At 44.1% G+C, this 27061-nt stretch overlaps 1 protein-coding gene across 9 annotated transcripts in view; it reads left to right on the top strand.

Annotated features, from left to right (window-relative positions):
- PLEKHM3 (pleckstrin homology domain containing M3) overlaps window positions 1-23684 on the top strand; it is a 195500-nt gene extending 171816 nt beyond the window's left edge. For 8 of the 9 annotated variants that reach the window (XM_007089934.3, XM_007089935.3, XM_042995200.1 and 5 more), the window contains one exon: window positions 17300-23684. In XM_007089934.3, coding sequence (XP_007089996.1) covers window positions 17300-17477 — 178 coding nt within the window. In that variant the 3' untranslated portion in view covers window positions 17478-23684. The remainder of the gene's footprint in view (window positions 1-17299) is intronic. The other variant, XM_042995215.1, reaches the window with a different exon arrangement.
- The last annotated feature ends 3377 nt before the right edge of the window (window positions 23685-27061 follow it).

The following is a 27061-nucleotide window of genomic DNA, read 5'->3' as shown; positions in this document are numbered from 1 at the left end:
ATAAGATTAATAAGTTCTGGGGATGTAATATACCACATGGGGACTAAAGATAACAATACCATATCATATATTTGAAAGTTACCAAGAGAGGAATAGATCCTAAAAGTTCTCATCACAAGAAAAAAATTTTGTACCTATACCAGTTGATGGATGTTAACTAAACATTGTGGTAATCATTTCACAACCTATATACATATCAAATCATCATGTTGTACGCCTGAAACTAATACAATGTTATATGTCAGTTATGTCTCAATAAAACTGGGGGTGATGGAATACTTGGATAGATAGAGGAGCATAGTAAAAGTCTGAATAACACTACTTTTACGTAAGCTTTGTCTGTAAGGTTGAAGCAACCGACCTACTATTTGAGGTATTTCTGTGGTGTGAGCATCGGCCTGCCCAACATTCATTTCTCCAAGGAAGGCATTCGAGGTGTTCTTCCTGGAGGGGGCTGGGGGGCTCCAGTGGCTCAGTGGTGACTCTTCTAAAAGCAGTCCATGTTTTTTGAAGCACTGTGGTTTGGAGAAGCAGATTGAGCATAACTTGCCAGCTTTTCTTTAGCTGATCACTCCCTCCTCTCCTCCAAGAATGACGATTGCACTGAGGACCTTGAACTTAACCAACACCAAACTCTTACCGGTTAAGTCAACATATTTTGACACCATGTTCAATTTGCACACATTTCAGGAACGTTTCCTACATCTGTCTATTGAGAATGAACACTAGCCTCATAGAAGAGTCCATAGCAAGTGAGTTTCTAACATGGCCTCTCCTCTTTTTCATTTTAAAAATTTATTTCTTTAGGTTAACTTATAGAAAAAGAAGGCCTGGGCACCGGGGTGGCTCAGTTGGTTAAGCATCCAACTCTTGGTTTCAGCTCAGGTCATGATCTCTTGGTTTGTGAGTTCGAGCCCCAGGATGGGCTACTCACTGATAGCACAGAGCCTGCTTGGGATTCTCTCTCTCTCCCTCTTTCTCTGCCCCTCCCCCACTTGTGTGTGTGTTCATGCTCGCTCTCTCTCTCTCTCTCTCTCTCTCAAAATAAATAAGCTTTAAACAAAGAAAAAGAAAAAGGCAGCCTCCCAAAGAACTCAGTCCAAGCCCCATTGCTCTCATCCATCTGGCCAAATTTCAGAAAGGTCCAGCTTGTACTGAAGAACATGTAGACTCCTCCCAACACTCTTGACCTTGTGAATTGGTCTTTGTCATCTTACATTGCATGGCAATCCACACCACCCTGCCCCTGAGGACCTCAACTTGTTGGGGAATGGACTTTGGTCTTTGCCGTGGCACTTTTCTGCCCTTCCTGAAGCTTCATGAACACACTAAGTTTCCAATAGCTAATTGTAGTCAAACCTCATAAAGGTTTGTTTAAAAGAGAGAAAGCAACTGCTGTATTATAAAGGATAGAATTACGTCTTCCATAGAAGATGCTGAGATGTGCGGTTTTCCTCAGCACAACTTGAGCAGTCCATCAGGGGCTGTGTTTTCTGTGCCCGGGTTCCCTTTGATTTGTCCCTGGAGGATAAACGTGGAGACGGCTTTCCTGAAAGTTGTCGCTTACTTCGGTGCCTAGAAAATCACCAAACCCCAGATTCGCCAGCAGCCTTACAAAGGCTCTTACATTTTTCTGGGAGCCAGTTCTAGTTTGTCATTTTCTGAAAGAGAGGTTCATGTTTAGGCAGGAATTTTTTGGTGGGGGTTGGGGACTAGAACACACTCCAGGGTAGAAGGAGAGGGAAGGGCCGCCCAGAAGCCGGTCTTTCCTTGTGGCGTCCTATTTGTTCAGCCTTCGTTTTTGTCAGTCCTTGCACAAACAGACTGAATACCTGGATTATTCCCTCATCTGGACTCAAATACTCATACATTACATACCCTTTCTCACTAATCAGCCTGACACATTCCTTTGTTGGTAAATGGTTCCAAAACAAACACTGTCAGTGTACCTAATTAGCAGGTTTGCGGGCTGTGCTCACAGTCCTGTTACATCCTGTTCAACAATAGAGAACAACAGCCCTGGCGAGGTCGGGCTTACAGGGAGGGAACCGCTCCCCCCAACGCATATACACTTTTTTAATGATATTTCCTTTCTGTGGCTTTTCTTGGGAAGCAGCCACTTGGTGAGTACTGTGATGAGGTGTGGGATTCTTGCAACAGCTACAGGAAGTTTGGACTCCTCTTCGTAGGCACCTTTGCTTAGGAGCCATTAGTTTCCATCTGCTTATTGTTCTTCTCTCTGGTACTGGAGAGGAGCGCAGTGAGGAACTTTCTCCACGTCCTCTAACACTGACGAGAGAGGACAAGATCCCTGCCTGTGTTCTAGAATCATAAATGAACAGAGATGGAAAGGACTGTGGAGAACATCTGGATATTTTAGGGGTAGAAAATCTGAAGCCCAGGGAGCTCGCAGGTTTTATGAGGGGCAGAAGCCGAGGAGCAACTTACCAAGATGGAATTCTGCTCTGCGGCTACATGACTGCCAGCTCTTAAATGCCTTTATTGTATCAATGAAGGTTTTCCTTGATTAAAAAAACAAAACAAAAACAAAACAAAAAAATAAATTAAAAAAACTTGAACGCAATGCTAGTTTTTTTTGGCTTTTAAACTTCGGTCAAAGAGTAACTTGGCAAATAACATCTCACCTTGGCCTGGTGGCTCCTATATTCACATGTCAAAATGTTTCAGAATGTCTGCTAACACAGACGAGACTTTTGTGAAACGCTCAGGGCTGACCTGACCCTGTATGCCATTAAGCCACTTTATAAATACAGTGCACTTATAAACACAGCCCTCGCTGGTGCGGCTGCCATTGTATTTTGAAACCATTTGGTCCCTTGAATAGATGGCTGTCATCTCTACCTCGACGCATTTCTTACCAAGCTTCTCGTTAGGTGTCTGGTTAATACTGTGTCGTCATCTTATCTCTAAGCATTTCAGACAACTCAATTTTTTGTTGATTGGAGGGAGTAAAGTTCAGCATTGTTTAATTCATGTTGTAACTTTCTGACTATAAAACTGATACGCATTACAAAACATTTGAAAAGTACACAAAAGTATAAAGAGGAAAATTCTCCATACATATGTCTGTATGTTTACTTTTTAATAAAATATGTATATATATGGTTTTATTATTCTACTTTTTAATTCTTTTAAGTTTATTTTTGAGAGAGAGAGACAGATAGCAAATGGGGGAGGGCCAGAGAGAGGGAGACACAGAATCCAAAGCAGGCTCCACACTCTGAGCTGTCAGCACAGAGCCTGACACAGGGCTCGAACTCATGAAACGCAAGATCATTACCTGAGCCAGAGTCAGAGGCTTAACTACCCAGGCACCCTTAGAATATATGGTTTTATACCCAGCTTTTTATCACATTATATCAGAACCAAGAAAATAGTTTATCTATAAACTTTTATTGATGGCTACTTTAACAGGAAAAAAAAAATAATTGGTTCTAAAATCATTAAGATCCATTTAAAAAGTAGAGGCAGACTAATCCACAGAAAAATCTCTGGAGTACGAATACAGAAGTCTAGATGTCATCCCTAACTTGGCCACTAATTTGCTGTGTGACCTTTGACAAGCCACCTCCCACCTCCAGATTTACCTACGAGGTATATGGCATTGTTTTAACCCCATATTGACAAAGAAGTTAGAACTTTATTTCATTCTGCTCCTTTGCTTAGCATTTGCAGTAGTCTGTTTAATAGTTTGTCACAATGTTTTCAGTGAAGTTGACTATTTTTGATACAATTTACCCAAAGGGATTAAGATATAAATTCAAATTGTGATTCAGTCCACCATTTTGAAATAATGTCAGCTCCATGAGGAAATGGACTTTCCTATTTTGCTCACTGCTCAGTTTTCTGCATCTAGAACAGCACATAGTAAATGCTCAATGAATAATCCACGAATAAAGAGTTTGCTTTTAGTTTTTCAAATCTGTGCTTTTTCACATACTTTATTTTATTTTAAATAACCTTTAAACTAATTTCAAGGAAATTGTCTACTTACATGTAGACATTGCCAAGATATATGACTTTATTGAGTGATAGCTAGCATTCTCTCATATGTTAGGAATAGATATAGTTTTCTGGCCCAATGAAAACTTTCGTGTCAAAAACTTGAGTTTTGCTAAACTACTCAGTTTAATTTTCAAAACATGTTTTCAGTCATGTTTCAGTGTGTTTTTTCCTTCCCAATGGGACTGTAAATAAGTAACCTGAATACACAATAGGAAAGAGAGGAGTGTTTACCTTTCCATACAAAAAATGTTGATTCTTCAGCCTGAGCAGTATGTTCTGAAATGAACTGTCTTATGCTTTAGAATTACAAAAAGGTACAATAGTAACTTGATTTCATCAGCATATGTTTTTGATATTTTGAGACTTTTCTTGCCTCACTAATTATGGGAACACAGATAGCAAGATGTTATAAACGCTATCTTTTAAAAATCCTTTTTTGTTTTTATTTCAGCATCTAACGTATACTATCACCTTCGTTATAAACCCCTTCAGTATTCTGAATATTAAACCACTCAGTGGTGCATCAGGAAACATCCTCATTTGCTGTCTGTAGCTATCATTAATAATCACCTGTTCAGTTCCTAATGCTTCCAGAACACTTAGAGTAGAGATAAAGACAGTCTATAGATAGATGTTCATTCTCTACAGAGGTCGCCGCTTGGACTGAATTAGATCTATAAAGCATAGGACTTGGTATAGAGTCAGAGGAGCTTAGCAGTTATCTGCCCGTCACTCCCGCCCCCTGATACACGCACCTTTCCTACCCCACCTTCCCCAGGGAGGATGGCATCCCCGCCCAACACCACACCCACAGCTAGTAGGAGATGCAGGCGATTGAATTCCAGTATAGTCCCCTTTTTGCCTCTCCTTGTCACAGCACCAGCCTGAAATCTGAGGGAATGCACAAGCTGTCCAGAGGAGGGCAAAAGATTATATCACCTACCCTTAACCAGTCTCACTTCTGGTGATAGTTGGTGTAGGGTGGCCGGGGAGAGGTTCTCAACAAAAGTATAATGGGAAGGATCTTATAAATTTTTGATGAGGAAAGAAGATCACGTTAAAAAAGTAGTAATTCATGTGAAAAACAGAAATGTGGTAATTTCCTTTTATAGAACTGGTAACATAACAGACTAATTTCAAGCCCTGAGCGAGTGGCTGATTCAAAAACTGCATTGGAAACATTGGAAGCCACTCACTGGAGCTGACTGGACTTCAACTGAAAGATCTAGTTTGGCCTTGAGAGGTGGGAAGCTGAAGCATGTTAAAGCTGTTCTCTGAGAGAAGAGTTAACACTTTTTTTCTAGAAAGAATCCTTGATGGTGGAGAGAAAGGCAATTTAAATTAAAAGACTTAGCTGGAAAGCAGGTTCCATCAACGATTTGAAAGAAAAATGTCAGAATTGAGAATGAAAAGAGATAAGCAAATTTTCCGTGGGGGCAGGATGGCCAGGTAGGGTGGAATAGGCGCTAGTGAGGCCTGAAGGAACATCAGGGGGAACATGGTTTTCATACAGTGCTTCAAAGAGGCACCAGCCAAGGGACTTGGGGACAGCAATCACATGAATGTCAAAGCAGCAAGCAAGATGACTTTTCCCTTCCTCCAGCTTCCCTGAGAATGTAGTTAAGGTACACTGTTTAAAAGAGAGAGACCGGGGCTCCTGGGTGGCTCAGTCGGTTAAGCGGCCGACTTCGGCTCAGGTCATGATCTCGCGGTCCGTGAGTTCGAGCCCCGCGTCGGGCTCTGTGCTGACAGCTCGGAGCCTGGAGCTTGTTTCAGATTCTGTGTCTCCCTCTCTCTGACCCTCCCCCGTTCATGCTCTGTCTCTCTCTGTCTCAAAAATAAATAAACGTTAAAAAAAAAAAAAAAATTTAAAAGAGAGAGACCTAATCAGGGGAACCTTAATATTTAGAAAGTACCTAAAAGCAAGCTGTACTTAACCCTTCTCCACACCTAAACACACCCAAAATTTTCATACTTCCATTGTTCTCCCTGAGGGGTCTAGAGAGCTTGCCCAGGCCACCACTCAGAAAACCAAAAGAGAAAAGGCTTATTAGTTAGCACAGCACTTTACTAACCAGACCTAAGCTAAAGGCTCCCATTGGCTTCCCCCAGTGACTGTATTATACACTAGCCTGTAGCCTTCTCTACCCTATTCCTGTCTTACAAATATACATGTTGAAGGACAAAATTTTCAATGACTTCGAGGTGTCTTACATGTCTATTGCTTGCATACTTAGCATAACTACTTCTATTAGTGTGATTATCAGTTCTATTCAGCCTTTACTAATATGCAGAGTAAAAACAAAAGTTCTGAATAACGTTCTCACTGGATGAAAGAGACTGCTAAAACATGCGTTCTTATTCACACCTTCCCGTGTTCAATGATAATGTATACCATGTTTTAAGCATTTTTGCAATATTTTTCCAAGATAATACATCCTCTGTTCATGCAAAGTAGGATACTTTGGGGCGCCTGAGTAGCTCGGTCGGTTAAGCCTCTGACTTCAGTTCAGTTCAGGATCTCATGGTTCATGGGTCTGAGCCCCACATTGGTCTCTGTGCTGACAGCTCAGAGCCTGGAGCCTGCTTCAGATTCTGTGTCCCCTCTCTCTCTGCCCCGCCCCCACTCGTGCTCTGTCTCTCTCTCAAATATAAAAATTAAAAAAAATTTTTTTAAGTAGGATAATTTTAATTACTAAAAGTGTACACATTACTAAACAGTTGTATTGTTTCCTGATTTTATAAACATGTAAACAATAAGTCTATTAGTTTAACTTATCAAATTTACATAATACTTTTACTACTATATAAAGATGAAAAAAAATCCGAGATATTCAAAAAGTCAAATATCTAAAGCCAGGATTAGTCCTTGACCACCTAAGATGTTTACACAGGTGCATTTCATTTTAGATAAACCTCATAAATTATACTATAAATTTGTAAATTAGTTGATTGTATACATTTCAAAAATTTTTTTAATTTAACATTAAGATAAGCAGCTGTAAACTTTCCTAATATATTCAGTATAGAATTTGACCTCTAAAGTTGTTTACATGAAGGGAGACTGTTTTCGCTAGATATAAAAATGTATTATAAAATATACAGTACAGTGCTGGCATAGGAACAGACAGATCAATGGAACATGATTTCAGAACGTATGCAAATAGACCCAAGTAATATGGGAATTTAGTACATGATAAAGATGCACAGCAAATTAGCAAAACAAAAGATGGAAATTTCCATAAAAGAAACTGGGAACTAGACAGCCATTTGGAGAAAGAAAAGGAATGCTGGATGTGATCATACTCTTTACATCAAGATAAATTCCAGATGGATCAAACATTTTAATGTAAAAATAAAACCCATAAAGTACTAGAAGAAAATATAGGTGAATATTTTTGTAATCTTAAGTGTGGAAGGTCTTTCTAAGCTTGACACAAACCCAGAAGCCCTGGAAGCAATATGCTTTTAAATATATTTTTAAAAAGTTAGGACCCCTGGGTGGCTCAATTGGTTAGGCATCTGACACGCGATTTTGGCTCAGGTCATGATCTTGGTTTTGTGAGTTCCAGCCCTGCATCAGGCTCTGCGCTGTCAGATTCTCCCCCTCTCTCTGCCCCTCCCTTGCTCGTGCTCTCTCTCAAAAATAAATTATAAATAAACTTTAAAAAAATAAATAAGTATATTTTTTAAAAGTTAAATGCTTAAGGTTCTCTAAAGACAAATGTAAACAGGAAACCGGGAGAAATATTTTCAACACATTTAACAAAGTGTTCATTAATTTCCTGAATATAAAAAATCTTTAAAACGCAGTAAGTAAAAGTCATTAGACAATGGGCAAAGGACAGGAACTAATTTACTGAAAAAATATGCAAATGGCCAATATCTGAACAGCTTAGTGTCACTTCCAATTAAAGAAAGTAAAATGAGGTTCTTACCTATCAGCTATGAGAAAGTATTAATAGATATGAAATGTAAGGCCCAATATAAAAACATTAATTAATACCACTTTTTATTTTCATTTTGCAAAGTCCGTATTTTTGTTCTAGATATTTACAACAGTCCTGTCTAACATATTAGACAGCCCTGCTGCCTTTGGAAACAGTTGGCCTAAAGCGGCAGTTCTCAAACTTTTATATTCATCAGAATACTCTCGAGGGCTTGTTAAAACACAGATTGCCAGGTCCCACCCTAGAATTTATGATTCAGTAACTCTAGAGTGGCACCCAATAATTTGCATTTCTAACAAATTATCTGGTGATGCTGGTTTGGCTGGTCCAGGGACCACACTTTGAAAACCACTGGCCTAGAACGAACACATCGAGTATTAGAAAATTATGTGATATCATCTTGTTAAGAGAATTGTACTGGTAAGAGGAGGCAAATTAGGGGAAGTCTAAAGTAATGACGTAACACTGGGTCTTTCACCTGAATGTCTTTCTCCTTCTAAGTTTATATCACTAACCTATTCCCAAGCAAGCAGTCATCTTCACAAATCTAGATATGGTTTACCTTCTAAACTTTTTTGCATTTTTCTACTATATCCCTCCTTAAAAATGTCTTTTATTTTGGCCCCCTTAGGAATCGTAGTACTTTGAGGAACTGAAATGTAATATGAAATAGAAATAGAAATAAATAGACATAAATCCCGTTCAGAGTCTTAGATACATATTATCCTTATAAATTATTATTTCTTTTAAAGAGGCTTACTTCAAAACCTTGACAGTTAAATTTTACACTTTTACATTAAAGAGGTAGACTGGGGACTCAATGGAAGTCCATATGTAAGCTAAGTTTTTCTGTCTTAAATCTACATTAGCCAAATATTATTATATTCACTGCCTTTGTCTTAGATGTAACAAGACATTTCTAAACATTTCTTGGGTTCTTAGGTGTGTTGAACTACTTTAGCAACTTTTATAGAAAGCCATTGCCCTTCTTTATGGTTCTCTAATGGCTACAATTATAATATAGCCTAGCTTTTTCTGGAAATCAGAAAATTCTGAAATCTTCCTGCAGTTTCTTTACTTTCTCTAATATTAAATGAGATTCTCCTAAAGTAACCCCAAGAAGAGATGGACCTTTGTTTGTTAAGAATTATATTAACTGCCAGGTGAACCATTAAAAAAAACCCTGAGGAGCGCCTGGGTGGCTCAGTCGGTTGGGCGTCCGACTTCAGCTCAGGCCATGATCTCACAGTCCGTGAGTTCGAGCCCCACGTCGGGCTCTGTGCTGACAGTTCAGAGCCTGGAGCCTGCATCGGATTCTGTGTCTCCCTCTCTCTCTGCTCCTCCCCTGCTCACGCTCTGTGTCTCTCTATCTCAAGAATAACTAAAAACATTAAAAAAAATTAATAATAATAAAAAAACCCCTGAGAAGTGTCAGAAACACTAGTGTTTCTCTATCCCCAAGTAACTATTTCACTCAGGTCAAACCTATTAAGATTTCATACACGTACACAGAGTATGGCTGAGGTCTGTCACCATCCACAAATTAGCAAGAAGCATTTATTAAGCATTGGCACTAAAGATAATGTGATTTACTGTTCCCAATAGGATAGCAAAATTAACAAATGAATTAATTAACCCTTGTTTACATTCTATTTCAAAGCCAAGATTTTAAGTAAAGCTTTTGTCAAAGGTATTAACTGAGCTTGGTTTACAAACTCCAAGTGCAAGACTTGTGAAAGCCAAATGCTTTGTGGTCTGCAATCAGGGAAAAACTCTTCCTTAATTAACTCTGGGGATTAAAAGGTAAATAAAAAGATCTCTGCAGGCATACCAATTGTTCTTCCCATGATCTGAGTCTTAGCAGGTATTTGGGGGTGTGCTGAGTAATTGAAAGGGACACGTGGCTGATAGCAGGGGAAGGAGAGCCAGAGTTCATGTTAGAAGACTGGCGTCAAGTCCAGAGTTGATCACACACTTACCCACCTGGGACCAGAGAAGCCACCACCTACTTTATTTTATTATCTCATTTCATTTTATCTATTTACTGACTGACTGGCCTATTACCAATGGGAAAACAAATAGTACCTGGCTCGGAATCATATTACAAGGATAATTTCTATAAAAACAGGGGCAAAAGGCCATACAGATGTTGCCTAATTTAAATGTCCAATATTGATCTGGCTGTATGTGCATTTACCATTCAGAGCTATTGGAATAGCTTTACAAACTAGCACATACACACCTAATCTGCCGGACACCTGGCCAAAGGAGGTAGATCTTTTCCAGTCTCATACAATTCCAATCAAACCATATGGATACCTTTTTGTCCCCATCTCCCTACCCCTAACCAACAGACACACGCGCACGCGCGCATGCACGCACACACGCGCGCGCACACACACACACACACACACACACACATTGAATAATCCCAAATGTAGTCCATTTCTAGTTCTGCATGGAGCCACAACAGTTCTGTAAGCCAACATTTCCAGACCTTTTGCCCTCTTCCTCCCCATCCCACCAGCTTCCCCTGGAGTAGGGGAGAGAGGCATCTGGAGCGTGTGGATTTCTAGTAATCCTGGCTCAGTGCTTCACTGGAAGTGGTGCTCCAGGCAGAGGCTGTGAAACTTGGACTGTCCCCAGCCATCAGCGCTAACCATAACCTGTTTCTTATTGAAATTGCCTGTAACGTGTCTTTATTTTAATCCTCCTATTACCCCACAAAAGAAAGAATCTGTTAGATTGTTTAAATCCCGTTTAACTCGTTTTACCTTAGAATGTTTGCTAACATGTTCTGTGTATTCTTCTAAACAGCATACATACATATGTACATACAGGGAGTACAAACCTAGCACATATGTATACATATGCAGACGTACACCTTACATGATTTTCCACTTAAGCAAATTATAAATGATTGGCTTATATTCATTTACTTACACGAGAACAGAAGAAAACACCAACCCCAAACATTAAAATAACCAGGCACCAATAACTACCTCCCTTAGCTAAGAGATTTAAATAATCATCTCGGTTTCTTGGAAAAACCAATAATAGCTAGTGGCTCTGTGGGGCGCCTTACATAGTAGCCATACAGCAAACCGCACTCGCATGCCTGATAACGTGCACTTATTTCGGCACCCCACCCTGTTCGTTGTGGGCTCGGCAGAGTGGAAATCAGCCAGAGCGCTGCCCCGCTCTGCAGGCCTGTCCTTTCACTTGTCAGAGATCCAGCCAAACTCAAGCCTGGATTTCAATCCTAATGAAATATCTGAGGTCATTGCCTGAGCCAAAAATAAAAATGCAGCAGGAGAAGAATCCGACATGGACAGAGCAGAAGCATTTCAGTGACCTCAACTTGGGGCAGGGGCCTTTAGCAGCTTCCCGTGGCCCGCCCGCATGCAGCTAGAATCTGGAAGACACAGACAGAGCCGTCGAGCCTGTCTCTAATTGGTCTCACATCATCAGCATTCCAGAACAGGAAACTATCTACAGCCAGGAATTCTTGCCTCTTTGCCATAATATTTGAGAAGCAAACCTTTTCCCCTGCACATATTTAATTCTGTTAGTTTGCAGCAGGTTAGCTTTCTTGGTTTTGATACTCGAATGAGAACACTGTGTCTGTGGCTATCAGATTTCCAGGGTATGAACCTCTCCCTCACTTGCCTAGGTCAATAAGCTAATTTTTAGGCCAAAGACCATTCATAAAATGTATAGCATCTCATTCGATGATGCCTTTACTAAGACATAGAATGAGATCTGCTGGTGGAGCTATGCCCCTGCCTCCAGCCCTAGGAAGGGGACCAGTTTTCCAGGGCACACGTGGACAGTTAATGGCACTGCCCCGAGAGCTTCCAAAGAAGCCAAACTAGAGTTCCTTCCTCCTTATCCCACATCATATGGTATGTCCAATGCTCACTCATATGCGTACAGTTCACTCCACTGTGGCTGTCCCAGGGGTCAAAACGCAAAAATACTTGCACATCGGATGAGAAATGACTGCCGCCTCTAGCCAGCCCCCACACCGCCCCCAAAATAAAAACCCCACCACACTGAACCATTCTGGCTTTTTCTTTGGGAGAGAGGGTGTTGATGACGGTTGGGAAAGTACTTAGAAAGGAATCCTTAATGTTTAATTGAAATGTTCTGAGATAGAGGCAGAGTCAGCTCCTTTTGGCCAAACTCCTGAAAATCAGAGCTGTATGTGTACTCGTCTATAAGCTATTTCATGGTTTCATTTATCAATGCAAATAAATAAAATTTAAAGTAATGCTCTCACTTTTTTTATTAAAAAAAAAAACTTTCTTACGTTTATTTTATTATTGAGAAACAAAGTGAGACAGAGCATGAGCATGGGAGGGACAGACAGAGGAGGAGACACAGAATCCCAAGCAGACTCCAGGCTCTGAGCTGTCAGCACAGAGCCCGACACAGGGCTTGAACCCACCAACTGTGAGATCATGACCTGTGCGGAAGTCAGACTCCCAACTGACTGAGCCACCCAGGTGCCCCGGAATGCTCTTCACTTTAAGGATCCTCTCATTCAGTCCCAGCTTGTCAGTTTGAGATTTTCCAAGGAGTGGCCAGCAAGGCTGTGTTCCCACTCATCCATCCACAGACCTTGGGTCAAGAAAGTGTGGAAAGAGAAAGATAAAAGCCAGAGAGGCCTTTACCCCTCCTGCACAAAATCTGCAAGTTGGAAGGAACCTTAGATAATCCAGCCTCCCCTTTAACTTCCATGGAGAGCGAGAGGTTCAGGGATGAAGTAACTTACCCAAGATCACAATGACCATGGGGCCAACCTGGGCCAGGAAGTCTGGGCTCCTCATTCTAGCTGAGCCCTCCTCTCTTTAGTGAGTGGCCTCGTTAATATTTTCTGGTCTCTCTTTCATTGTAGAAGTTGCTGAAACGTAACTGCTTCACAGTTACACAAAAGCAGTTTCTTTTGTGGGGCCAATGCAGAAGTGTTCAGTTTAGATTTGCTACATGGCCTACATAGGTCATGAAGAAGCAGAGAACACCACAGAGAAACAGCCCAGATGTTCTTGGCACGGAGCAAATAAATACGACTGGGGGCCAACCCACCGAGGTGGCTTTTGGGGAAGACTAAAAAAATCAGAGTGAGTAGATAGAAAGTTAAGGGTTACTAAGCAGTACACAGAATTGTGTCATGGGTATTAACTTCTTAAATGCTGTTCTGAATTAATTTTTAAAACCATGGGATGGTTAATGCTAGTGAATTTCAGCTCTGTTAACCAAATGATGTATTAAAAATATATATTTGTGAAAACGAAATGAATAAGTAACACTATGCTGGACCTTACTGGTTGGTGTGAGTATAAGCCAGCAGTTGGCACTTGCATGGGGAGGGTACAGTTTAAGCATCCCCTGGATACTCCCTCTATGATGCCTTCTCCAGATGAATTAGGTCAATGGTTCGCAGCTGGGATAAGCTCCCTGCCCCTCCCAGGGGACATTTGGACTTCGGGCAGCATCTAGAGACACTGTCAGTTGTCACAACTTGGGGAGAGGGATTGCTACCAGCATCCAGTGGGTTGAGGCCAGGGATGCTGTTGAGCACCGTGCGGTGCACTGGGCAGCCCCCTCCAACAACAAACAGCTGTCTGGCCCCAAACGTCAATAGTGCCGAGGTTGAGATCCCTGGATTCAGGGAAGCAGTGGACGTTTTCAGGAAAAACCCACTGGATGGCTTTGGTCAATAGCAGCTATGTCTCCCTGGGGTTGCATTCCCTGTGACGCTGGAAAGGAGGACATAGGTCTTTGTTCTCCGTGATGTACAGCAACAACCAGAAAGCCATGAAGCTGCTGATGGCTGGGAGCAGGTAACTCAGAAATGACGATGAAACTGGCCGGCTTTCATTTGGTTTATCACTCAGGGACACGGAAGGATGGGTCTCTTTCATTATCTGCTGCAATTTTGCACACGGATGATTACATTGATAGATTTACCTTATGTGCAAGATGTGTTCCTGAGAAGTTGTCTGTTAAGTCATATTTGAAATACAGTCGGGAAATTCAGGAAACACCAAGGAGTCAGTGAATTCTTTTAAAGTGAAAGGTCCTTTTAAATAAAGTGCTATTCTCAAAGAAGAGCAAGCCTATATATTGCGTTGTTTAATGTAAGTATTTCTCCTGCACATTTTTCTTATAGAGCTCCATAACTTTTACATAAGAAACTGTTTCTCTTCCTCCTTCCTTTTCCTGACCTTATTCTTCTCACTTAAAAGCAAATCAGGGGGAAAGTTAACAATAGGCTGACTGAATTTGGGAAGGTCATTGACCAGTCTGTCCATTATACTGTTCCAAAGATGACTGCTGGGTTACAAATGGTTAGAAAATAGGACTTGGTTACATTCTGAAATCATTAATTTTTTATCTCAGACTTTTTTTCTGTTACTGACCTTTGGCTGGAAAGAGCAGGTGTACTCAGCCCCTCCATCACCCCATGGGTGTCTGCTGCACTGGAAATACCCAAGAAGACTCACCCCTCTTCACTTAAGTGGGGTGTGGGGGTGCCGGTATCAGCAGAGATAAGGGGGTGGTACTGAAGGAACCCAGCGGTTTTCCCCTTATCAATCACTGCCCTAGGGCAACATCCCTAGGTGTATAAATCACTAACTCAGCAGGGCAAAGGGGGCAGGAAGGAGGAAATTTATTTGATAAGGCTACCATTAGTGTCACTTCAGTGATAGGAGGGTATGGAGGTGTGACCCAGTGAGGACAAAGACACTGCCACTGGGGAAGAGCTGACCCAGACAAGAGGCACTAGGAGACCTGGGTCCAACCTTCATCCCACTGGAAAGAGGGAGGAGCCAAGGGCAGGGAGATGCTAGAGATGATTCTACCGGGTCGAGCATCCTGACCAGTGTGGCTTCAACGTCAAGAAAGCAGGTCCTAGAGTCACCACGAAAGGTGGTGTCACACTCACCTGCTCTTTAGAGCACTTGCCATTGGAATATCCTTCCGTATACATTCACCCATTTCTGTTCCACAGAACTCTGTGAGTAGGAAGGAAAATGAGGAAACCAGAGCAGTGTCTTGCCCAAGATCGCTCAAAGAAAAGGTTGTGATTTGAGCACAAGTCTTCTGATTGGAAGCCTTGCATCTCCCTCTAGGATGGCACATGCCCCCCACTCAGATGACGAGGCCTCGGTATGAGCTGTGGCTGGGCTGTCAGGAGTCCTGGATTCTAGTCTCAACTCCGTCTTTAACTCACTGTGTCCTCATGAGACAATCACTAGCCCTCTTAGAATCTCGGTTTTCTTATCTGTGGCATGAGGGGGTTGATCAAGATGTCCTCACGTCACCGTCACCGCGCGTGTTGTAGGTGCGGTCAGATTGAAATGAAGATTCTCAGGAAGGCAGCAGCAGCAGTCTTGGCTGTATTTTTGAGCACCTACCACATGCCAGGAACTGTGCTAAATGCTTTATTACCTCATTTCAGCTTCACAACACTTCTACGAGGTGCATGTTAATGGAAACTCTACTTAGCAGATAAGGAAACCGAAGTTCAGAGAGGTGAAGTGACTTGCTCAAGGTCATTGTCTTAGTCGGCTCAGGCTGTCATACAAAATACCACAGACTGGCTGGCTTAAACAACAGATATGTATTTCTCACAGTTCTGGAAGCCTGGAGTCCCAGATCCAGATCCAGCAGGGCGTGGTTTCCGATGAGAGCTCCCTTCCTGGCTCGCAGATGGCCACCTTCTTGCTGCCTTCCTCACACGGCCTTTCCTCTGGGTACACACAGTGGGGGAGAAAGAGAGAGAGCTCTCTGGCGTCTCTTCTTACAAGGACACGAATCCTATCAGATCAGGGCCCACCCTTATGACCTCATGTAACCTTGATTTCTTCCTGAAGACGCTATCTCCAAATGTGGTGACGCTGCGGGTTAGAGCTTCATCATAGGAATTCGGTCAGGGTGGTGGCGGGGAGGAGGTGCTGCACAATTCAGTCCATACAGCCGGAAAGTGATGTGAAGGTGGAATTTGAAGTCAAGCCATGTCACTCCTAGCCACCCCTGTGTTTTACTTGCCCAGAGAGCCGAGCTCGGGCAGAGACTGCCGCTACTGAGAGGTCCTGTCTTTTGGTCTCTGAGCAGCAGAGGAGTCTCCCGGGTACGAGGGTGGGTGGGTGGGTCCTTTCACCAAACTTTCTCAATGTGGACTGGTCCTGGGGCTAAGTCAGCGGCAGGCTAGGAAAGGGTGCCCCAAAGACCATCCTATGCCCAGGACTGAAGCCCAAGATACTAGAGAAAAAACAAAAGCAGCACAAACTGAGCCTTGAGGGCTGTTTCCTTCATAGTCCTCTTCGAACCTGGTCCAGTGCTGGGCCCCGCATGGACTGTTGCTGGTTGGACAGAACCACTCGGGCCCGATGCCCTGGGCTCCTGAGATGAGGGAGCCGTTGCTTGTCAGGGCTGTGTGGAAGGGTGGGCGCTGAATCCACACTGGCAAGCCACCTCCTGGAGCAGCTACAGTTGTGCTTGACAGTTACTCATTATTAAAGACTTTGCAGGAAAAACAAGTCATTTGGACTCCTGTGCAGGCTTCCACTAAGCCAAACAACAAACTAGTCATCCACCTGGAATGCCTCCCCTCTATAAATTACAATATCTGCATGTTGCCTTCAAAAAATACCCTCTTCTCCACTCTCTCGTGCTTTACTGTCCCCACTTGTGTTATAAAGATGGGCTTACAAAGGTGGGGGGGGGTCCCTGATTTTTAAAAAACTCAGAAGGACGGACAATAGACCAAAGGATATCATTCAGAAAAGTGTCGTTTGACCTTTCCAGACTGTCGGATGAAGGCAGGGAGTCAAGGAGAACCACGCAGCCCACGTTAGCAGAAGTGGACAGCACCGTTTTCACGGCTAAAACGCCGGGGCCGTCACTGGTATTCAGAGCACAGCATTCTCATTCTCTGTCACTTCACCCCAGAGTTACTACCCACACTGCTGGCCCAGGGATAGGAAACTAACACACAGAGCTTCTAGAACTCTGTCCACTGTCACCACGATCACACAGTTGCTAGTTGACTGCTGACCCCCCTCCACTGTGAGCCATAAGCCTCGCCCCAGTTAGTTCTAATCAGAAAAAAAAAAAATTCTTTTTTCAAGGGAAATTCAACCTTGAGCATCTTGGAAAAGGGAAGAGCCCATTTCTGTGAGTCATCTCTCTCCCCGGTGGCGGGGCTAACCCGGAGTGAATGTACTCTGAGCTGCACAGAGGACTGGACTTCAGCTGTTTGTGTCTTTCTCATCTCAGCCTGGTTCATCATCTCCCACGTTCGGCTTTTGCAGGTGTGAAAGCTGTGGAGCCGTTTTCCATTCTGAATGCAAAGAAAAGTCCGTCCCCTGCCCGAGGTGCGTCCGCCGAGAGCTGCAGAAGAAGCAGAAGTCTTTCTGGCGGAGGCTGAACGTGGACGAGAGCCTGGAGGAGGCCTGCAACATGTTTGAGCTGTCCTACCAGAACACCTGACTCAGCAGGGGCCCGAGGACAGGGACTGACCTCTCACCGATCCATCAGCCCGGCGGCCTCCTGACCAGCCAGTTAGGTCCCTTTGGAGGAAGAGTATGTCTCATCTTCAGCTAGATATAGATATATATTTACATACATATACACACATACCTAGACGTCCCGTATGTATGTTCTGTGTAAATCGCCGTCCAAAAGGTCCATGAAGCCTCTGTGGCTCAAAGAAAATACCAGTAGCTGAATTACACTTAGCCATGAATTTCAGCAGCTTGCTCCCAAGCAAAACCCTGGTTCTCACCCGATGCTTTCTATAGTCCAGATTTTTTTTTTTTCTTGTTTTGTTTTGTTTTGTCGTTTGGCTCTCGGGGGCCATCTTGTTATGTGGGACACAGGAGGAAGCGTTTCCTACAGAAGCACAGAACTTCAGGTTGCGTTTGTGTTATTTATTTTGAGCCTTCACAGAGGATGTGGTGACCGAGGCAAGCCCTCGCCATCGCCCGTGTCACAAGAAAATCTTCAGAACACGGGGATAGATGACTCCGGGTCGCCTCAGTTTCTGCCGTGCAGGTGGGGATCACCTCAGCTGAGCCGAGTGGCCCAGAAATGAGGAGTGTGAGCTCCCTCTGACAGAAAGCACGCACCCCTACTTTATGAGGAGAGCTCCTTCTGGTTTTGAAGTTAATCTCAGGGGTTTTTTTCCTGAGGAAAAAAGAAAAAAGAGACCTCTGCGACCAATAGCTGCTTGTTGTCGGTCTGTTTGCTGGTTCGAAGCCCAGCGCCACCTAAGGGTGCGACGCCCCAGCTTATTTGGTTGAAAACAGCTTTCTGAAGGGCAGTTTTCCCAGGGTTTCGTGGGGAATATTTATGATTTTTTTTTAATGGTGCAGGCCTGAGGAAATGTCCTACGATTGTGGTCAAACACATCGGTGTCTAGACTGTGGATATTGTACGTACATTCTGTGAGGTGGCGTTCAGTTTCTTTTCACAGAATCTTAGGTAGGCACGTCCTTCCTATTTATTTGAAATGCTTTATTTGTCATTGTTCTCCATTGCACTTTCACTTTGGCCTGTCAGTTTAACCACATCTGCTTTCACACTTTTCAAATTGTTTACAAAATCAAAGTAACATGGGACTTCAAAACACCAACCGTAGACTATTAAGAAAACACCAAACTTATGAATACAATTAATGAACTAAATGTAATAGTATTGTTTAAATAGATACACACACACACACACACACACACACATAATTGCCACCTTGAAACAAAAACGCTAAAATCATATCCTAGGAATAGGAAATGTAATGAATCGCTTCACCGCTTAGCAGAGCCGTGGCCCCCACCGCCATGCCGTGCGGGAGCCAGTAGAATAGTCGTGACCAAAACGTCAGGTAGGCCGGCACTGGAAATCATGGCTCCATTTTCTCCACCATAATCTTCCCAGAGCAGAAAGATACACTGATAATGAAGCAATTTTCAACAGGCCATAGGAGACGATTCTGTATGTTTCCCCTGAGCAGATGCCTCCAAGGCCCTCATAGTTGGGTAGTTTCACCGCTGTTGGGATCTGGAGAATCAGTGGCTCACAAAGTATAGGATACATTTCACCCCATTACTGCTTCGCCCCCACACCTTGCTCCCTCCAGATCCTAACTCTTGATACCTCTGTCCATGTAGAGGCGTGACATTCCAGACTGACTTTTGTGCAGACTGCTGGATGCAAACATTTCACCTCTCAACCCATGCCAGTTCCTTTGGCCCCGGACCATACATTTCAACTTAATAGCTTGCCACCACACATGCATGTATTTTCTGACTGCAGCAGCTGTAACCAAGGGCATAAAAACTTGTTAAAAGGCCAAGACCCCATTCACGAGACACCTTACGGTGCCTTTTACTCTTGGAAAAAACAGGTTGACTTTCCCCCGCCCCAACTCCAGTTATAGAGAACATTGCACACAAAAGATAAAGGGTGGAAAATCTCAAACAAGCACTTGGCAAACAGGCAAACAAATTTGATCCTCTCCTCCTTTTTCTTCCCCTTCGTGAAATACAGTATTTATATTTTCCAGCCTCAGAGAAGATAGCAGAACATGATCTTTCACAAGAGAATTATAGACCTGCTTATTATAAAACAGATGTGCTCCGATGGCAAAGTGCCTTTTCCCCTCCGCCCCCAGCTCCCCATCGCCGTAGTTTGCTTCTGCCTTCGCTGTAATTAATGTATCTGTGATCCCGCCTGTCAGCGAGGCCATCCCCAGCACAGTGCGTTGGGAGACCTGAAGTGCAGGCCCCCTTGCCCCCTCCAGCATGTTTGCTCTCTGTACAGAATTTCCTGCCCCACCTCACAGGCACCTAGCGTCAGACCTGCTGAGGGGGAGAGATTCTGGACCCCTGTTCTAAAGGCCTTTGTTTTCACGGGTGCCCATTTAGAGGTCCTTGCTAAATACTGGCATTCCCTGGGTACTCCAAAGGAGACCTTTCCACCCACATCATTTTCTGCTTATTTTCAAAAGGGGAGAGAAAAAACCAAACCGTAGATGTGCTGGATCCTTCGGCTACCCAGAAGCGGAACAGCATCCCAGCTGCTTGTTTTCTCTCCTTTTCTGTGTCCCTGACGGCCTGGTCGGTGCTGCCTGCCAGTCTACACAGCAGTCCACCACCACCACCAAAATCTGATAGGACAGAATGGAGCCAGCTTAGGAATTGGGTCTGTCATGAAAGTTCAAAATTGCTGTTTTCCAGCCCAGAAACGCCTTAGAGCATATGAACGCCCTTACTGTTTTCAACCCAAACAAATGACTCGGTACACTGTTAGGTAATTGTTCCACTGCTCAGGAACTGTTGAAACAAAAGCAGATCTGTGGATTACCACCTCCTTCAGAACCAAGCTAATACCTGCTTTCCCTCCTGTTCCCGTTCTCATCCCATATTAAATATCTCACACATAAAACACACGAGAAAGCGGCCAATTAATCTCCTAGAGCCGGCGGCTGACTCCAGGGAAACTCTTTTCACTTGAAAGGCCCATTCCCTGGTGTATCACTTGAGGAAATCCCTCCTAACAGTGCCAGAAACTCATGTGTGAGACAGTCCAACCCTGGTAAAATGTTGGCATCTAATCCTGCAGTAGAGAAGCCAGTTCCCAAAATAGAGCCCAGTTGTACCGCTGCAGGAAGGCCACAAAGTACTTTAAAAGCAGTCAACTGGAATCGAGTCGTGTTCTTTCCAGGGCTGATTTTCCCCAAAGTTGAAAACCTCTTTATATGAAAACCATGTAAAGTCTCATCATCCCCCTTCGCCCCACTGCCTTTTCAGGGTACTTGTGTTCCAGCCATTTTCATATATGTAGTAATAAAACGTGATATTTTTAGGAGCTTTAATACTTGATTAGCTGAGAGGGTAATCGCTTTTCGATTCTACTAGACTAGGCCTCCACCAAAAAAACAAAAACAAAACAACAAAAAAAGGGAATATGATTAGTGTTTGGGATTTGTGGTTTCCAGCTAACTCAGTGGTACTTCGGACTCCTGCAAAGGGACAGTGCCATGATCTGCTTCGGGCTGCAGTGAGAACCTCGGTGTTTACATCACTTGAGCAGCCCTACACAGCCTTTGCTTAAACTAAGCGAGTCCACTTGGATGAGATCTGACCTCTGGTTTTGTCTCTGCGTGTGTAGACACTGCATACTGACACTGGACAATTTCTTCCTGTGCCTCCTTGAAAAGGCTTGGCTTCCAGACCTGTGGGTTTGTTCTCTATCTACTGGCCAAAAAAACGGCATGTGTAAATTACCGTATCAGGGTAGGACCGGATGCCACACCGAACACTTCTGCAAAAAGAGGCATTACCTGAGGAAGCCAAGATATATTTTGTTCCTAATTTAGGGTAAAGCCAATGCTGCTGTTCGTAAGTTTGGGCAGAATTCTTCATCTCCACTGCTCTGCTGCACTTTATTGAAATAACTGGATTAGGAAGTAACTCTTCAACTCTTGATTCTAACACTGTCTAGAGTCAATTCAGAAGTTATTTTATTTTATTTTTTTACTTCTCCCACTAAAGAGAGATGCATACAGTTTTCCCCCTTATTTTTTGAATTTTCTGTCTCAATACTTTTCTTAACTCTTAAAATAATGTCATAAAGTTAGAGAATTGGGGGCAGAACTGACAGAAATGAACACTCTCTCCTTGGCATGAATTGAGTCTGTAGAGGTACTGTCTTCCTTCCCTTGGTTCTTGTTAGCAACTGAGCATTGCTGTATTGTGTACTGTGGCCCATTCTCCTGACCCCGAGTCTAGTAGAACCCACTGCTCTAGGTTGAGCCCAGGACGGGTGATAAGCCCTGCTCAGTTAATTTAAGCAGACAAGTGTTGATTTCTATCATGGGGGCAGTTAAGTCCTAGCGCCCAGCACTTCCTGATGGTAGACAATTCTAATTTCATTGTATTCAGACCCTCTGACTTGAGGGGTTCTCTTTAGTATGTCTTCGTGGATGCATGCCAAGGTAAAGTCTCAGTCACTGCTGAACTCTAGGTAAAAGTCGAAAGCGTGGAACGTCCTCCTCGGCACCCCCGTAGTTGTCAGGGGCTTTATTTCACATGGGTTCCTGACGATCGTGTGATGTGGCACGCTCCTCATCAAGTGGCCTTCGATGTGGTGGAAGCCAGGGCTAAGCACAAGGGAAGGGACAACTGCTGTTGGGGTTCGGTTCCTCCCTGAAAAGAGAAGCCATCTTGTCAGAAAGGCGTGACACGAAGCCACAGTGGTTGCCTAGGGGAGAAGACTCAGGCACATAAAGCAGCTCGTAGCATGGTGGAGACTCCTTTCTCCCGGCCGTAGTGCTGCAGACCAGCCTCTCTCCCCAGCCCGCGATCTTCCTCGCCCCAGTCCTGAGCCGGGGCCAGCGTCAGGCCTCATGGCTGTAACCCGGCCGGCAGACCGCTGGAGCGGGTGCTCCTTCTCCATGTTGGTCTTGCCATCCGCCTTTCCCGGCAGGAGTGCCTTACAGCACTGCCTAGTGCTTCTGTCTCCTCTGTGGACCCACCTGAAGCCTGCAGGGCCCTGCACCTCAATCTGGATCACTTTGCTTCCTCTCTGCCGGCCACTCCATTTTACAAACGCGCTGGCGACCTGCATATTCCACACGCATGTCAGACCTTTCGCCTTCGTTTAACCTGGTGCCTTCACCTCACGAGCAAAGGATTCCTGTCGGGAAGACATCGTTAACGCAGAAGGGTAGAAACATGGGCTTCTTAGCTCCGTCAACACTTTTACCACCCGATACAAAAGACACGACTGCGTCACGGTTGAACTTCGTTTTATGCTGGTTCGGGTTTTGGGTTTTGGTTTTTGATCGCTCTTGTTATTTGTTTCTTTGCTTGCTTTCATTAACCAAACTCAGGGGAATGTCACCATGTCACCAAGGCCAATGAGGAGAGATTATCCAGACTTGAATCTGTAGAGTCGGTGAGCTTAGCCTTCTTCAGGCTAAAAAAAGTATACAAAAACAATTTTCTTTTCGTTTACCGTATAAAGGTTTTCCTTTTTGCATCACCACCTGTTTCCCAGGTAGGAGTGGGAAGTCTCTTGAACACATTGTGATGAAAATGTTTCCGTGTGGCACGGGCAGTCCACTGAGTCCAATTCGGCTTTTGCTGCTGGAGGCCTAGGTTCTGATTTTGGTCACCTACCAGAATCTTCTTTTGAATAGCCAGAAGCCCACCGAAGAAGATTGGGGGGGTGGGGGTGGGGGGATCTTCTTTAATGAATAGTAAAAGGAGGGAAAATGCTTCGTTTGCAAACGAAGAGCATGGAACATGGCGGTCGGTGCACAAGACTTCCACTCGACTTGTTCTCCTGCTCCTGGGTCAGATCCGTGTCGTCCTCCCTTCTTTCCACTCATGCATGACAGAACCCACTAAAATTCTGGGCTTGGGCAATTATATCACCCTGTGTTGAACTATTTGAAATAACAAATGTGCTATACATGCTATTTCTGTTTTCTGGAGTTTGTTGCCTTTCGTTTGGGCATAACTTATCCATATTTTTGTTTATATCATTTTTAAATATCAGTAACCATAATAATATAAAGCAAAGCTGTATTGTTGACAAGAGCCCTAGTTTTTATGGTCATCTGTCGTATAATTTAAGTGCACCAGTTCCTAATGTACAAAGTCATCTCTCTCTCAATAAACGATTCAGAAAATACTTTCTGTTCTCATAACAACTTCATTAAAACACTGTTTTCGCAGGGGTGGTGAAAACCCGAGATGAGTTCTGGATGTTAACTCAAAGTCAAGATTTGAGATTTATTGAAAATGGGCTACTAGGACTTTAAAATCTCTCTTAATATTAATCTTACAGGGGTTTTTTCCCCCCTAAATTCATCGACTCACAATACTCTCACAGCCCTTCCTATGCCTGTGAAAAATAAGAGTGTAACTTTATAAAAATGCAGATGTAGTTTTTTCTGGGCCTTGTGTGTCAAGGTGGCATGGTTTCTTTCAGGTCTGAGAGAAGCCCGCCACAGCTCATGCGTGGAATGTCTTCCCACCGTAGCTCCTCCCCAAGCCTTCTTGTCCTGGTTCATCTTGCCGCCGTGCTCCCCAAATTAGATGGACAAGTGACAGGCAGTAGGCCACCAGGCAAGGACACTCGTCTTCCCGAAGACCGTATTTAGGGGGCAAAGAGTGAAAAGTAGAGTAGGTGCTTACGTGAGAGACAGCAGCCCTCTGGTTGGTGAGAGCCGGGCAGGCACGTCTGTACTACGTGGCCGGGGCCGGCCCTGGCTTTTCCGCCACCGAGACCACGGGTACAACAGTTCTCCACCAGGAAACGTAAAACACCATTTTAACTCACTTTCTCAAAGACAGACATCGGAGACTAGGAAAGGTGCTGCCAGTTAAACATTTACCAGAGGTGAACCCTGAGCCTCACCCCCCAAGACACACCTCAACGTGCCCATATCCAACCTCTGCTCCCCCTCCCTCAGGAAACCAACTAGGGCTCACGCCCATTCTGCCCAAGGAACAACTGGACTTCATCCTCACAAGAAACCTGTTACAACCCATGATAAAGAGAGACGAGTTAATGTTTCACAGAACCACACTAGACACGGGATGTGGTCAGAGCCTGGATTCATCTGATTCACGGGACAGGTCAGCTTCCCCCCAGTTGTAGTAACCTGCAGCCGCAGGAGAACTCCGGGAAGTTTGGCGTCATCACAGAGAAGATATGCAAAGATGTTTTCAGAAGGCTAGAAAGAGACACTATTTTATTCATCTCTCCCCACCCCCAGGAGATGTTGATTTGAATCTCCCTTAATTGTTTCCCCCGTCCTGTCCTTTGATGATGGCTCAAGATGATGGCTTTAATCAGTGGTTCCCACATCAGAAACACAAAAACAAAAGCCAAATGTCAGGACCCCATCACAGACAATTGAATCCGAATCTCTCTGGATGGGGCCTGAGTGTTTGTATTTCTTAAAAGCTCCCTGGGTGATTCTCCTGTGTTCTGAAAGTTAAGAACCACTAGATTAAATGAAGCAAGTTGCCCTGAAATAAACATTTGCTTGGCATTACTGGTGGTCCGCAGTGGGAAAGATGTCAGAGGGATGTGGACGGACTGAATGGCCTGAGTTGCCCTCTAGCCAACAGCTGTTGCCACCCCTTTTCCCAGCAGACTCGGAACAAGTACTTTGGAACTTGCCGCTCACGGGCTGCAATCACTTTCGTAAAACCCTACCTTTATGCCCCCTGTATTTTCTTCCAGGGTGTGGTTAGCTTCTGTTTCTCCAGTATATCCTATCTCCGGACAGCCTGGTGAATAGAAGTGGCCAGGTCATGGCCACAGGTGACTAAGCTGGCTACAAAGGCAGCCTTGTGTTCTCCCTTTCATTTTTTCCTTCCTCCATTTCAGCAGGCTATGCTGCCTGCGTCCTCAAACGCATGCATGCGCAAGTCTGCTCCCACCGCAGGCCCCTCGGTGCACACGGACTTCATCACTCTTGATAGTGGTGTTTAAAATGGAAAAGCACTAGGTGCTTCTTGCCCAGAAAGATCAGGGGAATTCATGAAATCTTGAGCTGTGTCCAGATTTGCCTCGGGTCAGTAGAAGAACTAGACTTGCAAATGAACCGGAGTCATTCCAGATCCGGGCACCTATTGAACTGATGAGTTTCAACCTCGGTTGCCAGTGACGGGTGAACCGAAGCAGCCAGTTCCTTCCCTCTCCTTCCTTTAGGAAGTCAGTAGCTTTGAAGACAAGTATTCCTCGTTCATGAGCTTTTCCAAAGGGTTCAGAGTCTTAAAAATTATAATCTCCTCCGTGCCCGCAGTGCTTATCACATGGAAAACACCCACAGCGGCGATGACTTAATTCAAAATCACCAAAGGCAGCCACGAGTCCTTTGGGGCAGGAATGCAACTAGAAATGAACTTGGGTCTGCTAGGGCCTTACCTGGGATTTGTTCTAAAGCAGCATCAGTTGAAACTACATTCCTGACTGGGGGGGGGGGGGGAGTTTTAAGTTTCTTTTTATTATTGTTTTGGATTCCGACCGGGGTAGAGAATTATTCCTCCCCCAGGAAAATAAAGGCCTCTGATACATAACCAGGAAGCCCGAGGCAAAATACACCCAGCAGAAATATACAATTTACTCTCTCCTGTTGGCATCTATTTCTTCACCACTTGGGCAGAGAAGTCTAGCAGGAAGAATAAATTGTGACTAGCTGAACATACGGGAATTCTGGTTTATACTCAGTGACTTCCAGTTTACCTGGACAATAGGGAGATTTGTTACTCTACCTTTATTTCATATTCCTCCATTGAGAGCTCCTGGTTTTATGCAAATCCGCTAGAGTTCACCAGTTCATGCCACATTTCAGATCCTACCGGACAATCTCGGGCAGCTGCCGGTCTGGGGAAAATTCCAACAGCTTTTATCCAGATGCTCCCAGACACACTGATATGTGAACCACTTTCAGTGACTTCCATGTTCTCCCGGGATGGTCTGTTGTTCTGAAGCTGAAGAGCTGCTATTAGCACAGTAATTTTTTCAAATGAACATTGAGCTAAATTATCTCGAATGTATGAAGGAACATCTCTCACTGTGTTACGGAAAATTGCCTCCCACATTACAAGACTATACAAAGCACATATTAATTTGGGGCCCAAGGACATCCAAATTGCCTTAGCTTCTGGGCTGTATTGTGATGACACTCTCTCAGTAATATCAGGTTCCAAGGACACCACAAGGTGCACACCGTTAGGAAAATAAACCAGAAGCTTTCTCCATTAGGATCCCCGCATGCATCCCCAAGCCCAGCTAGGGGCATTTTGTTCTGAGATTCAAGCCTTTTGCAGAGGAAATGAATTCCGATTGCATAGGCAGGGAAGTGGATTTGAATTCTAAACTGGGTCAACTTCCCCAGAGGGCTTTCTCATTCTGGAGGGAGTCCTGGAGGGAGGCAACAGAGGAAGCAGCCATCGGGCAGCCCCAGCGACCCCGAGCCCCAGCGACCCCGTAGCTCCCCTACGACAGGTATCTCAGGAATTAACTCCAGCAGGTGCACATTCAAATCCAGG

The sequence above is a fragment of the Panthera tigris genome, chromosome C1 (assembly GCF_018350195.1).
Source record: "Panthera tigris isolate Pti1 chromosome C1, P.tigris_Pti1_mat1.1, whole genome shotgun sequence".
In the NCBI taxonomy this organism is placed as follows: domain Eukaryota; kingdom Metazoa; phylum Chordata; class Mammalia; order Carnivora; family Felidae; genus Panthera; species Panthera tigris.
The sequence above is the reverse complement of the archived record's forward strand: the minus strand, read 5'-3'. Positions and strand labels throughout refer to the sequence as shown.